Genomic DNA, 13,781 nt, shown 5'->3' with positions numbered 1-13,781 from the left:
GTTTGTGGAGGTTTGTGGCTGTCTGTACGTGGACACCTCCGCCACATACACATTTTCACTTTTATTATGTGTATACATACAAACAAATATAAATTTTATATTTTATGTATATTACTAGCCATCCCCTGCCACGTCTTGCTGTGGCCCACATGGGGGTTCTGTGTGTGAGGTTTGGCCCAATTCTATCGGTGGTGTTCAGCATGGTCTTTGATTGTAGGTGAACTATAAATCCTAGCAACTACAACTCCCAAACGTCAAGATTCTATTTTCCCCAAACTCCACCAGTGTTCACATTTGGACATATTGAGTATTCTTGTAGAGTTTGGTCCAGATGAATCATTGTTTTTGTTCACAGTGATCTTTGGATGTAGGTGAACTACAACTCCAAAACCAAAGGACACTGCTCACCAAACCCTTCCAGTATTTTCTGTTGATCATGGGAGAACTGTGTGCCAAGTTTGGTTCAATTCCATCGTTGGTGGAGTTCAGAATGCTCTTTGATTGTAGGTGAACTATAAATCCCAGCAACTACAACTCCCAAATTATAAAATCAATTTTTTGAGTGAAGGACATACATTGGGTTGTTAGGTGTCTTGTGTCCAAATTTGGTGTCAATTCCCCCAGTGGTTTTTGAGTTCTGTTAATCCCACAAACGAACATGACATTTTTATTTATATAGATTATAGTATCTTGGGGGATTTTTGGCTCCAACTGTGTTGCTGTGGATTAGTCTTCCCTTGAAAGAACACACCAAGGCGCACAGGGGCTGAATAGGCCACACATCTTTATTGTTCAGAATACAAGAGTCTTGCACTACTGCCTGTCTATAGAGGCCTAGCAGCAATATCATAAGTCACCCAAGAGTCCTGGTACTTGCAATTTTCCACATTCCAGAGCCCACTTTCCCCCCACCTCGGGGCAATTGACTTTTATGGCAGGTTCATATGTCCTTGCCGCATCTTGTCCTCCCATTTGGCCAATAATAATAGAATTACTTTAATTGTATACCCCATCTTCATCTCTCCAAAGGGACTCGGGGCAGCTTACACAGCGACGAGCCCGGAAAAACACAGATTAAAACACAACGCAATAAAATACAATAAAAATAAAAACCATCAAATAAGACAACATCATAAATGACCATGTGCTCTATGTTAGGAGGGCTAATAGTTGGATGGCGTGGGATAGAGGTCATGACATCACGCCCCCTCCAAAAACAGTCCTCCCGCTCCATGGTTTGGAGCTTTCTGTGGGTATTGTGTGTGAAACTTGATGAGCCTGGGTGCATTTATGTCAGATTCCTTTACCCACAGGCTCGTCAGTTTTGCCCTGGCTCTGTCCTTGCGGAGGGGGTCCTCGAAGCGCGACCTCAAAGCCAGCATGAAGGCATCCAAGTTGTTCAGCTTCGGGGCACTTAATGTTAGAGAGATGTCCAGGGCGATAGATACGATCGCTCCCGAACGCCTCATCTCGTTGCGTCGAGACACGCCATCTCCCTGGTTCACCGAGGAGTTGACCGTGATGAAACACACAAGAAGGGGGCTAGAGCGCAAATGGAGGAAATCTCGGGATGTGTCTGATCAAGCACGGGCTACAGCCTCACTTAAAGCGTATACCGTGGCTATACGGGTACCCAGGGAATCTTTCACGACTACCCGTATAGCGTCTGCAGCAAATAGATGGTTGGAGCTGTTTCGGGTTGTTGGGGAACTCCTTCACCCACCGGTGGTGGAGGAGACCTTCAATAACCCAGCAACTCGGTGTTGTGAGTTCGCACACCATTTTGCAGAGAAAGTTGCTCAGATACGTCTTGAGTTGGACTCCAATTTCACCACAGTACCGGGGGAGGTGATTGAGGCATCTGCTTGTCCAACTTTGTGGGATTCTTTTAGGCCTGTTCTTCCTGAGACAGTGGAGGAGGTCCTTGGGGCTGTGAGGGTGACCACGTCGGCTCTAGAGCCTTACTCGTCTTGGCTAATCAAATCAGCCAGGGAGGGGTTGGTTGATTGGTTTGTGTTGATCCTTAATGCATCGTTGGAACAGGGGGGTTTTCCATCTCGACTGAAACAGGCTGTGGTTCGCCCACTCCTATAAAAGGTCTCCCTTGACTCCACGGTGCTGAAAAACTTCAGACCAATCTCCAACCTCCCTCCCTTGGGCAAGGTGCTGGAGCGGGTGGTCGCCTCCCAGCTCCAGGGCTTTCTAGATGATAACTACCTAGATCAGTCACAGTCTGGTTTCAGGCCTGGCCACGGCACTGAGACAGCCTTGGTCGCCTTGGTGGATGACCTCCGTAGAGAGCTGTACAGGGGGAGTGTGACTCTGTTGGTTCTCTTGGACATCTCAGCAGCTTTCGATACCATCGACCATGGTATCCTTCTGGGTCGACTCTCTGGGATGGGTCTCGGGGGCACGGTTTTGTTGTGGCTCCGGTCCTTCCTGGAGGGTCGATCCCAGATGGTGAAGCTGGGAGATGCCTGCTCGGACCCCTGGCCTTTGACCTGTGGGGTCCCGCAAGGCTCCATTCTGTCTCCCATGCTTTTTAACATCTACATGAAACCGCTGGGAGAGGTCATCCGGAGTTTTGGAGTTAGGTGCTATCTCTACGCAGATGACACACAACTCTACTACTCTTTTCCACCTAATTCCAAGGAGGCCCCTCGGGTGCTGGACGAGTGTCTGGCCGCTGTGGCTATCTGGATGAGGACGAACAGGCTGAAGATCAATTTCGAACAAAGCTCTTCCTGGTCAATCGTAAACCGGATCGGGGTATAGGGTGGCAACCTGTGCTGGATGGGATTACACTCCCCCTGAAGTCACAGGTCCACAGTCTGAGAGTCCTCTTGGACTCATCACTTACACTTGAGGCTCAGGCGTCGGTGGTGTCCAGGAGGGCTTTTGCACAACTGAGACTTGTGCGCCAGATGCGACCGTACCTCGCAAAGGTTGATTTGGCCTGGGTGGTCCATGCCTTAGTCACCTCTAGGTTGGATTACTGTAATGCGCTCTACGTGGGGCTGCCCTTGAAAACAGCATGGAAATTCTAACTGGTCCAACGGGCGGCAGCCAGGATGTTAACTGGTGCTCCTTACAGAGAGAGGTCAACCCTCCTGTTTAAGGAGCTCCATTGGCTGCCGTTTACCTTCCGATCCCAATTTATGGTGCAGGTGCTTACCTACAAAGCCCTAAATGGTTTGGGACCTGCCTACCTGCGTGAATGCATCTCCGTCTATGAACCCACGCATTCCCTGCGTTCATCCGGAGAGGCCTTGCTCACGATTCCACCTGCGTCGCAGGCACGTTCGGTGGGGACAAGGGACAGGGCTTTTTCTGTGGTTGCCCCCCGACTTTGGAACACCCTCCCCAAAGACATTAGACTAGCACCCACATTGGCAGTCTTTAGGAAGAGCTTGAAGACCTGGCTATTCTGATGTGTCTTTCCGGAATAGGAAAACTCCAGTACTATGTCCCAGAAGCACTTTATTAGAATTTCAAGATTCTCTCCACATTGCACTTGCCCTGAAATCTAACATGCCACCTGTCACACCCAGCACTTTTAAATTCTGTCCCCATTACTTGGCCCGGCCCTAGTTTTTACTGTGTTATGGTGTAATGTTTTGTTGTTATTGCTTTATGTTTTTTTTGTTTTTTTTTTTTGCTTTGAGTTGTTTTGCTATGCTATTGTTGTGTTGAGGCCTTGGCCTGTGTAAGCCGCATCGAGTCCTTCGGGAGATGCTAGCGGAGTACAAATAAAGTTTAATAATAATAATAAATTATACAGGGCCAGGAACCACTCAGCTACCATGTCCTCCAACTGGTCTGCCACATATGGACCTTCTCAGTTTCATCTACGAAAGAGCCTGCACCAAGATGCATAGGGGTTGAAGACACCACACATCTTTATTGTTCAGAATACAAGTCTCGCACTACCTCCAGTCTATATAGGCCTAGCTACAGTATCATAAATCACCCAAGAGTCTTGGTGCCTGGTGCTTGGCTTTTTCCACATTCCAGAGCTCACTTTCTCCCCACCTCCAGGTAATTGATTTTTTATGGCCAGTTCATATGTCCTTGCCGTATCCTGTCCTCCCTTTAGACCTATAGCCATGTGCTCTATGTCAGGTGGGCTGATAGTTAGATGGCATAAGAGATCATGACATAATTATGAATAAATATTATAAGTATAAATTTATATTGTTTTATATTTATTTTACTTATTTTATTATAAATTATATTATTATGAATAAATATTATACATAAATTAATATATGTTAAAAAATTATAAATAAATTGGAATTAATTTACACCATGTTCTTTTTAAATTCCAAACAAATCCTATTAAAAATACAATGATAAAGAAAGAAATACAATGAGACGTAGGCATTTTGCTATCTATCTTTATGTACAGCTTGATAAATGGAGAAAGAAATTAAGCAAGAGGAAAACAACCGAGAAATAGATATATACAAATAATAATAATAAACAATAAATCCCAACCAAAACAAAAGAAAAACAAAAACCATTATTTTTTTGTTTGTTTTATACATTGTTCTGTATTTACACAAAGGCTCTGTACATATTATTTCCGGCGAAACGAGGAAAGAAAAGAACCTTTTTTTGCCCCATCCTATTTTAATGGCTGCTCTTTGTTTCGGACTTCATTCATTTTACAAAGAAAGAAAAAGGGAAACCGGCGGAAAAAGAAAGGAAAAATGGGATGAAAACTCAAGAAAACATGAGGAAAAAGGCAAAAAGATTGAGGGAAAAGGGAGAAAAAATATTGAGAGAAAAGGAGAAAAAAGGGGAAAAATAAAAATAAAAACGAGAAAAAAATATTGGGAAAACGAGGAGAAAATCGGAAGAAAAACAAGGGGGAAAGGAGAAAAAAATAGGGAAAAAAAGAAAAAGAGGAGGATATTGATAAAAATGAGAAAAAAAATGAGAAAAAATGAAAAAAGAAAAAATAGCAGAAAAATTGAGGGGGGAGGAAGGGGGAAATGAGAAAAACGGGAGGGTACTGATGAAAATGGGAAAATTGAGAAAAGGAAAAATTGAGAAAAAGCGAGAGGAAAGGAGATAAAAAGGGAGAAAATGAGAAAAAACAAGAGAAATGGGGAGAAAAATGAGATTAAAAATGAGAACAAATGGGGAGATAAGCAAGAAAAAGAAAATCGAGATAAAAATGAGGGCGAAAAAGTCAACATTTTAGAAAAAAGGGAGAGAAAAAAGATGGTAAAAATAGGGAGAAATTGGGTAAACTGGGAAAGAAATTGAGAAATGGGGAGAAAATGGGGTGAAAATGTTCAGAAAATGGATTTTTAAAAGTAAAAAAGAAAGTTTTAAAATTAAGTGGAGAACTGAGAAAATGTTGAGGAAATGGAGGGAAAAAAGAAAAACAAAAAACGGAGAACCTTTTTAATGAGGGGGAAATGAAAATAAATGGGAGGAGAAAGGAGGAAAAATAACGAGGCAAAAAGAATTGAAGAAGTGTTTAGAAATATGTGACAAAATAAAAAGACAAATAAAAAAGAAATCTGAAAAACGAGACAAAAAAGAAAAATATTGTGGAAAAACATGGAAAAAACCTAAAGAAAACCCCAAGAGAAAAAACAAAGCCGCCATTGATGCAAATTAAATCCAATGTCATTTGTTCTGTTTTGCGACAAAAAACGATTTTCCTTCTAAAAACCAAGGAAGACGGGAATTCTGCCCCCGAAAATATCTATTTTCTGAAAGTAAGAAGCACAGAGGTCAAGATAGCCGAGCAGAGGTCCATCGGCAGCCATTTTGTTTCCTGGGGTCGAAGGTCAGGAGTCGTTGGGGGGTCAAGGCCGGAACTCAAGTTCGTCGACGCTGATGACCTTGGAGGAGGGCATGGAGGGGAGGGGCTGCTGCAGCACCTCGGAGCCAAACCACCGTGACAGGGCAGAGGAGGACGAGGAGGTGGACATGCCCCCTGGGCCTCCCAGTGAGGACACGCCCATTACGCCTCCGTTGCCACGAGGGAGAGGTGGGGCAGGGCGCATGGCTGAGGGGGGGCCTCCCGAGCCTAAGGGAAGAAAGGTGGTATTTTGAGTCATCTTTGGCCCTCCCCAAGAGCCCACGTGCAATCTAGGACCCCACGACGACCCATTGTGGATCCTCCACAACATCCCACACACCATCTTGCACCCTACGGCAGCCATTTTGGGCCCAGGTGATATTTTGGACCCTACATCAACCATTTTGGGTCTCATGGCAGCCATCTTGGGCCCTCCCCAACAACCCATGTACCATCTGGGACCCTACGGTGGCCATTTTGAGTCTCACAGCAGCCACCTTGGGTCTCACAGTGGCCATCTTGGACCCTCACCAATAGCGCAAATGCAGTCATTTTGAACTCTGGTGTGGCCATTATGGATCCTACAGTGGACATTCTTGGTCCCATGGCAGCCATTTTGGACCCTCTCCAACAGCCCCAGAGCCATTGTGGACCCTACGGCAGCTATTTTGGACCCCACGGTGGCCATTTTCTTTACCTGACCGCTGCAGCTGGTGCTGGTGCTGCATGATGGCCAGCTGGAGGGGCCCTGCCGGGCGTGGGCTGAGGAGCGGGTAGCAGGGCTGCCCCAGAAGGGCCAGGTCCACGCCCGGTGGCAGCAGCCCTGTGCGAGAAACAAGAGGCGACCATTTTGGGAAAATGAAATAAGACAGAAATCGCCAAGAAAACAAGACATACAATAAACATAATAAAAACCAATGTACTACTGCTACTGATAAATACCAAACAATAACCAATAGAATATAAAAATGATATAAAATATAATAAAATAAATGTAATATTGCTACTAAAGATAAAACAATAACCAATAGAAAATTCAGAATAATATAAAATAATGAATACACTGAAATAAATATACTACTGCTACTAATAAATAGAAAACAAAAACCGATAGAGTAACTGTCCCATGCACTGACCGGCTTGGAGCAAGGGGGGCAGGTGGTGCGGGGGGAGGCCTTGGGCAAGCATCCTCTGGACCAGCCCGGGGGGCAGCGGGGGAGGCGGGGCTGGGGGCGGGGCCTGCCGCAGGAAGTGGGCCGGCACCGGGGACACTGCCGGTGGGAGCTTCCTCTCACATAGCACCTTCGCCTCTTTGGGGCAACAGCGCAGCGAGGATGAGGAGGAGGCGGAGCAGCAGGAAGGGGCAGAGCCACGGGATAGCTTGACCCCTGGGGGCGGAGCCTCCAGCTCCATGGCCTGATCTGCAAAGGCACGGAAAAGAACATATAACATATATATTATATATATAAAATTACCTTGCCTGCAAGCATGGTATATTATATTATATTATATTATATTATAAGAAACAAGTACAATATTAAGGATAGTAAGAAAATACAACAGTAAAATATTAGAGAGTAAAGTAAATTATGATAGATAGATAGATAGGTAGATAAATATATATTTACTTTGGTTTCCCTATACACCTGTCAGCCATCTTGGTTCCTTGTAAACCCAGCAGCCTCTTGGATTGCCTATCAACCGGGCAACCATCGTGGATTCACTACACACCAATCGGCCATCTTGGTTCCTTATAAATCCATCAGCCACCTTGGATTCCCTATCAACATGGCAGCCATCTTGGTTCCTTATAAACCCGGCGTCTATCTTGGTTTTCCAAAACCTGGCAGCCATCATGGTTTCAACCTATCAACCTTAGCTCCTTATAAACCTGACAGCCATCTTGGTTTTCCACAACCCAGCTGCCAATTTGGATTCACTATCAACCCGGTGGCCATCTTGGATATGCTACCCACCTCAGCCATCTTGGTTTCACACAAATCCAGCGGCCATCTTGGTTCCTTATAAACCCATCAGCCATCTTGGGATTCCCTATCCACCTGACAGCCATATTTTGGTCTCTTACAAACCCGACAGCCATCTTGGATTCCCAGTCTACCCAGCAGGAACGTTGGATTCACCATCAGCCCGGTGGCCCCCTTGGAAGTGGCACCCTTACCGTTGTCGTCGCCTCCGTGGTCGCCTTGGTGCCCCTTGCTCTTCCCATTCTCCTCCTTGCCTTTGTCTTTGCTTTCGTACATCTTGCGGATCACAGAGGTGGGCGTGAAAGAAGGGGAGAGCTGCCAGAGAGGGACAGACAGGAAGGAAGGAAGGAAGCGGGTGAGAAAGAAAGGAGCCTCTCCAGCTCCCCTAACACTACTCTATATAGGGCTTCCTGCCCATTCTCTGCCCTCCCACTCCACCAAAATCTTCTTATGATAACAATATAAAATAACATATAATACAAAATAATATAGTAATACTATAATGATGTAATAAGAATTTGGATAAATTTCAATAGCATTCCCAATGATCCATGGTTGGGGAACTCAAATGGTGCAACTCTGCGCCGGAATCCCCTCTGCTTGGGTAGAAAGTGACATAACAGGTTTGGGGGGGGGGGGAGAGACTCACCATGCTGGTGACAGAGGCTGGCGGGGAGGCCGGGCTGGGCAGGTGGCCCAAGGCAGCGGGAGGCTTGGCCATACGACCGGGCTGCCTAGAGGAGGGGACAGAAAGGGGAGGGGCCTGAGTGGGAGGGGCTGGCCCCACACACGCCCGCAAATGAGGGGAAGGGGGGCGGGGGCAACTTCTAACCTGTTCCTGAAGCCCATGTCGCGTCCCTTCTCCACTGCGGCCGGGCCCAAGCCCAAACCTGGCTGGTAAACACCCGAGAGTGTCATGGCTGCCGCCAGGTCTGGCAGGAAGGGGAAGCCCTCCACTGCTCCCGGTGGGAGGTCCAGCTGCAAAGGGAAGAAGGGAATATGTATTACACAGTGAATAAATAGAACAGAGAATAGAATCGAATACAAAAATTCATACATAGAATCATAGAGTTGGAAGAGACCACGTGGGCCATCCAGTCCAACCCCCTGCCAAGGAGCAAGAAAACTGCATTCAAAGCACCCCCGACAGATGGCCATCCAGCCTCTGTTTAAACGTCTCCAAAGAAGGAGCCTCCACCACACTCTGGGACAGAGAGTTCCACTGCTGAACAGCTCTCACAGTCAGGAAGTTCTTCCATGTTGATATAGACATATAAAATAATAAATAATACTAATATATTACTTCTCCACCAGGAGGAAAGTTCTGGAGAGACTTATTTTGCATAGAATTATGGAAAAAATAGACCCATGTCTGATTCCACAGCAAGCTGGCTTCAGGAAAGACAAAAGCTGCACATCGCAAGTGCTGAACCTGACTCAGCACATAGAAGATGGCTTTGAAAGGCAGCAGATCACAGGAGCTGTCTTCATAGACCTGTCAGAGGCTTATGATACCGTAAACCACCGCCTCTTCCTGAGAAAAATGTATAATATCACAAAGGACTACCATCTCACCAGCCTCATAGGAAACCTGCTGCAAAACAGGAGCTTCTTTGTTGAGTTCCAGGGCCAGAGAAGCAGATGGCGGAAACAGAAGAACGGCCTGCCTCAGGGGAGTGTGCTTGCTCCATCCATGTTCAACATTTACACAAATGACCAGACACTGCCAGAAGGGACAGAGAGCTTCATCTATGCAGATTATTGTGCCATCACTGCTCAAGCAGGGAGCTTTAAGATGGTTGAACAGAAGCTCTCCGAAGTTCTAGGTGCTCTTACTGCCTATTACAGAGAAAACCAGCTGATCCCTAATCCATCTAAAACACAGACATGTGCCTTTCACCTTAAGAACAGACAAGCATCCCGAGCTCTGAGAGGATTACCTGGGAAGGAATCCCACTGGAGCATTGCAGCACACGCAAATACCTGGGAGTCACTCTGGACTGTGCTCTTACCTACAAGAAGCACTGTCTGAACATCAAGCAAAAAGTGGGTGCTAGAAACAATATCATACGAAAGCTGACTGGCACAACCTGGGGATCACAACCAGACACAGTGAAGACATCTGCCCTTGCGCTATGCTACTCTGCTGCTGAGTATGCATGCCCAGTGTGGAACACATCTCACCACACTAAAACAGTGGATGTGGCTCTTAATGAGACATGCCGCATTATCACAGGGTGTCTGCGCCCTACACCACTGGAGAAATTACACTGCTTAGCCGGTATTGCACCACCTGACATCCGCCGGGAACTGGCAGCCAATAGTGAAAGGACCAAGGCAGAGACATCTCCAGCTCATCCCTTGTTTGGGTATCAGCCAGCACATCAACAACTTAAATCAAGAAATAGTTTTCTTAGATCTACAGAGACACTCGCTGGAACACCTCAGCAAGCGAGAGTTCAAAAGTGGCAGGCTCAAACCCAGCACCTCAATTCGTGGGTGATACCAGATGAGAGACTCCCCCCTGGGCACACAGAAGACTGAGCGACTTGGAAGGCACTGAACAGACTGCGCTCTGGCACCACGAGATGCAGAGCCAACCTTAAGAAATGGGGCAACAAAGTGGAATCCACGACATGCGAGTGTGGAGAAGAGCAAACCACAGACCACCTGCTGCAATGCAACCTGAGCCCTACCACATGCACAATGGAGGACCTTTTTGCGGCAACACCAGAGGCACTCCAAGTGGACAGATACTGGTCAAAGGACATTTAATAGAATACCAAGTCTGCAAAATTTGTGGTTTTTTTAAATCTGTTTGTTTGTTTTGCTCTGTTAGGAATGTAACACAATGGTCTGGTTGCTGATGACACGATAAATAAAATAAATATATTACTTCAACAATATTATAATGTAATATAATATTATTACTATTTAATATATAACTTATCCTGACCTGTGCTGCAGCGGGGCTGATGCTCTTCCTCATCCCTTGGAAGGGGTCGCCTAGCAACGGCGCTTGTACACTCGGCCCAAAGCCTAGGCAAGGAAGGGAAAAACAAGACGTTCGTCCAAGATGGCCATCCCTACAGCCCTCCATTAAGACCTTTAATCCAAGATGGTTGCCCACACCCTTCTGAGGGGAAAAGCAAGGCCTTTCATACAAGATAGCTGCCCCCAGGGCCCTTCATCTAGCTATTCATTCCAAGATGGCCACGTCCACAGACCTCCATTAAGATCTTTCATCCAAGATGGCTCCCCCCCCCCCCCCCCCAGCTCTCATTTAAGGCATTCCTTCCATACCCTCATTGCATAATGGTTGCCCAAAAGGGTCAAGGAAGGCATGTGCTCCAAGATGGCCACTGTCCTTACCGACTGGGGAAGGGATGCGATGCCTCAAGTAGTCTGCGGACGAAGCCCGGGGCGGGGGAGGGGTAGGCGAAGAGGTGGTGGTGGTTTCCAGGCCCCCCATCAAGGCGCTCAGGACTGTCGAGGAGGGAGTGGGAGGGGCAGGGACAGGAGCAGGAGGGCGGTTTCCAGGCCCCCCAAGGATCTCCTGCAGAAAGGAAAGGAACAATATAATAATAAATAATATTATTACAATATGATATACTAGATTTATATTAATATTATAATGTAATAATTTTATAATATAATAACACAATAATAAAATAACATAAAAATAAAAACATTATAATATATAATAAAATAATTATAAAGTAATTATAATACAATAACGAAATAAAATAATTATAATATAATTTTATAATGTAATATACGATAAAATATAATAAAATAAAATAATTATAAGTTTATAATATCATAGCAATACTATAAAAGAAGATAAAATAATACAATAAAAATAATATTACAACATAACAGACGTATAACATTCATGTAATAAAAATAATATATAATATTATGATAAAATAAAATAATTGTAAGTTTATAAAATCATAGCAATACCATAAAATAAGATAAAATAATACAATAAAATAATATTACAACATAATAGACGTATAACATTCATTTAATTAAAATAATATATAACATTGTGATAAAATAAAATAATTATAAGTTTATATCATAGCAATACTATAAAAGAAGATAAAATAATACAATAAAAATAATGTTACAACATAATAGACGTATAACATTCATGTAATAAAAATAATATATAATATTATGATAAAATTAAAAAATATAATAATAAAACATAATTATAACAATGAAAAATAATTATAAGTTTATAATGTAATATACTACAAAAATAAAATATAATAAAATATAATAAAAATAATACTATGATAACATAATAGATTTACAATATTATAATAATATATGATGATAAAATAATATAATAACACAATCAGTATAAAGTATAATATACGTTAGTAAAATATTAAATTTGTGTAGGATTTGGGTACTATAATAATATAATCCTGTAAAAAGCCTTGAGGAAAAAGACAAAATAATAATAGTAATTTCATAAGCCAGAGAAAATAATAATAATATGAATGACCTGCAGGATGTTCTTGGCTGTTTCTGGAGAGGAGATCAATTGGCTGTCAAGGTTTTGCTGGAAAATTATTAAAATCAATTATTTATTCTTATTATTCATTATTTTTTTAAAAATGCAAATGTGATTTAAAATTGTATTAATTTACTGCATTGTTTCTTATACAGCATTTTATTGTTAATAGAATATATATTATTTAATATTATAATATATTATTTATTATATAATTTATTATGAATTTATTTATTCATTCTTATATAATATATCATTCATTATTTTCTCAATAACTAATATATTACCTTAAATATAATGTAATAATTTATAAGAATGAATTATTTTATATTTAATATAATATATATAATATGATTGATTCATTCTTATATCATATATTATATATGTATTATATTAAATACAAATTATATAATATAACTGTATATAATATATAGATACATAAATCAATAACATTATACATGTATTAATTAAATACAAAATAATTATACAGGGTTAGTCAAAATGCATAGGCCAATAAGCCATTCAATTGAATGGCTTATTGGCCTATGCATTTTGACTAACCCTGTATAATTGTATAGACTATATATTATAATGAATAAATATTACAATGTGTTGTCAAAGGCTTTCATGGTCGAAATTACTGAGTTGCTATGAGTTTTCCAGGCTGTCTGGCCATGTTCCAAAAACAACCTCTCTTAACATTTGCCCTCATCTACGGCAGGCATCCTCAGAGGAATCCGAGGTCTGTTGGAAATTCGGCAAGTGAGATTTATATATATACACACACACACCTGTGGAATGATGTCCAGGGTGGGAGAAAGAACTCTTATCTGTTGGAGGCAAGTGTGAATGTTGCAATTGGCCAGCTTGATTGAATGGCCTTGCAGCTTCAAAGCCTAGATACTTCCTGCCTTGGGGAATCCTTTGTTGGGAGGATTAAGCTGGCCCTGACTGATTCTTGTCTGGAATTCCCATTCTTTCTCCCACTCTGGACATTATTTCACAGATATATAAGCCTCACTTGTCTTGACCTCACAACCTCAGAGGATGCCTGTCAGATGCGGGCAAAACGTGAAGAGAGAATGCTGCTGGAACATGGCCGGAAAACTCACAGCAACCCACATACGACAATGTAATAAATAATTCTAATGTATAATTTTTATATTTAATAAAATATAAAAGATCAAGTGTGTGTAGATGTATTGTTTTAATATATGTATATACATATATTTATATTATATTAGCTATATTACACAGATCATATAATACACTCTCCTCTCAAAACTCATATTATATATATTATATTTATCAGATATTACTATATTACATATTATATTAGAGTGGGCGTGGCTACCACCTAAAAGTGTTTAATATGTTTTCTTGAAGATTCAGAACTGTCTGTGCAGGCGCAGGAAATACCATATGTGCAATTCACAGGGACCAC

The 13,781-nt window shown here is 42.6% G+C and overlaps 1 protein-coding gene across 2 annotated transcripts in view; it reads right to left on the bottom strand.

Annotated features, from left to right (window-relative positions):
- Nucleotides 1-4,381: 4,381 nt before the first annotated feature.
- The window catches only part of EIF4ENIF1 (eukaryotic translation initiation factor 4E nuclear import factor 1), a 47,879-nt gene continuing 38,479 nt past the window's right edge, over nt 4,382-13,781 (bottom strand). Inside the window, exons 11-19 of one of the 2 annotated variants that reach the window (XM_060785209.2) lie at nt 12,329-12,385; nt 11,179-11,362; nt 10,763-10,845; nt 8,639-8,784; nt 8,456-8,540; nt 8,001-8,121; nt 6,958-7,242; nt 6,519-6,644; nt 4,382-6,049 (exon numbers count right to left, since the gene is read on the bottom strand). In XM_060785209.2, coding sequence (XP_060641192.2) covers nt 5,826-6,049; nt 6,519-6,644; nt 6,958-7,242; nt 8,001-8,121; nt 8,456-8,540; nt 8,639-8,784; nt 10,763-10,845; nt 11,179-11,362; nt 12,329-12,385 — 1,311 coding nt within the window. In that variant the 3' untranslated portion in view covers nt 4,382-5,825. The remainder of the gene's footprint in view (nt 6,050-6,518; nt 6,645-6,957; nt 7,243-8,000; nt 8,122-8,455; nt 8,541-8,638; nt 8,785-10,762; nt 10,846-11,178; nt 11,363-12,328; nt 12,386-13,781) is intronic. The other variant, XM_060785210.2, reaches the window with a different exon arrangement.

Source organism: Anolis sagrei, chromosome X, assembly GCF_037176765.1.
Source record: "Anolis sagrei isolate rAnoSag1 chromosome X, rAnoSag1.mat, whole genome shotgun sequence".
NCBI lineage: Eukaryota > Metazoa > Chordata > Lepidosauria > Squamata > Dactyloidae > Anolis > Anolis sagrei.
This window is presented reverse-complemented; position numbering and strand designations above follow the sequence as displayed.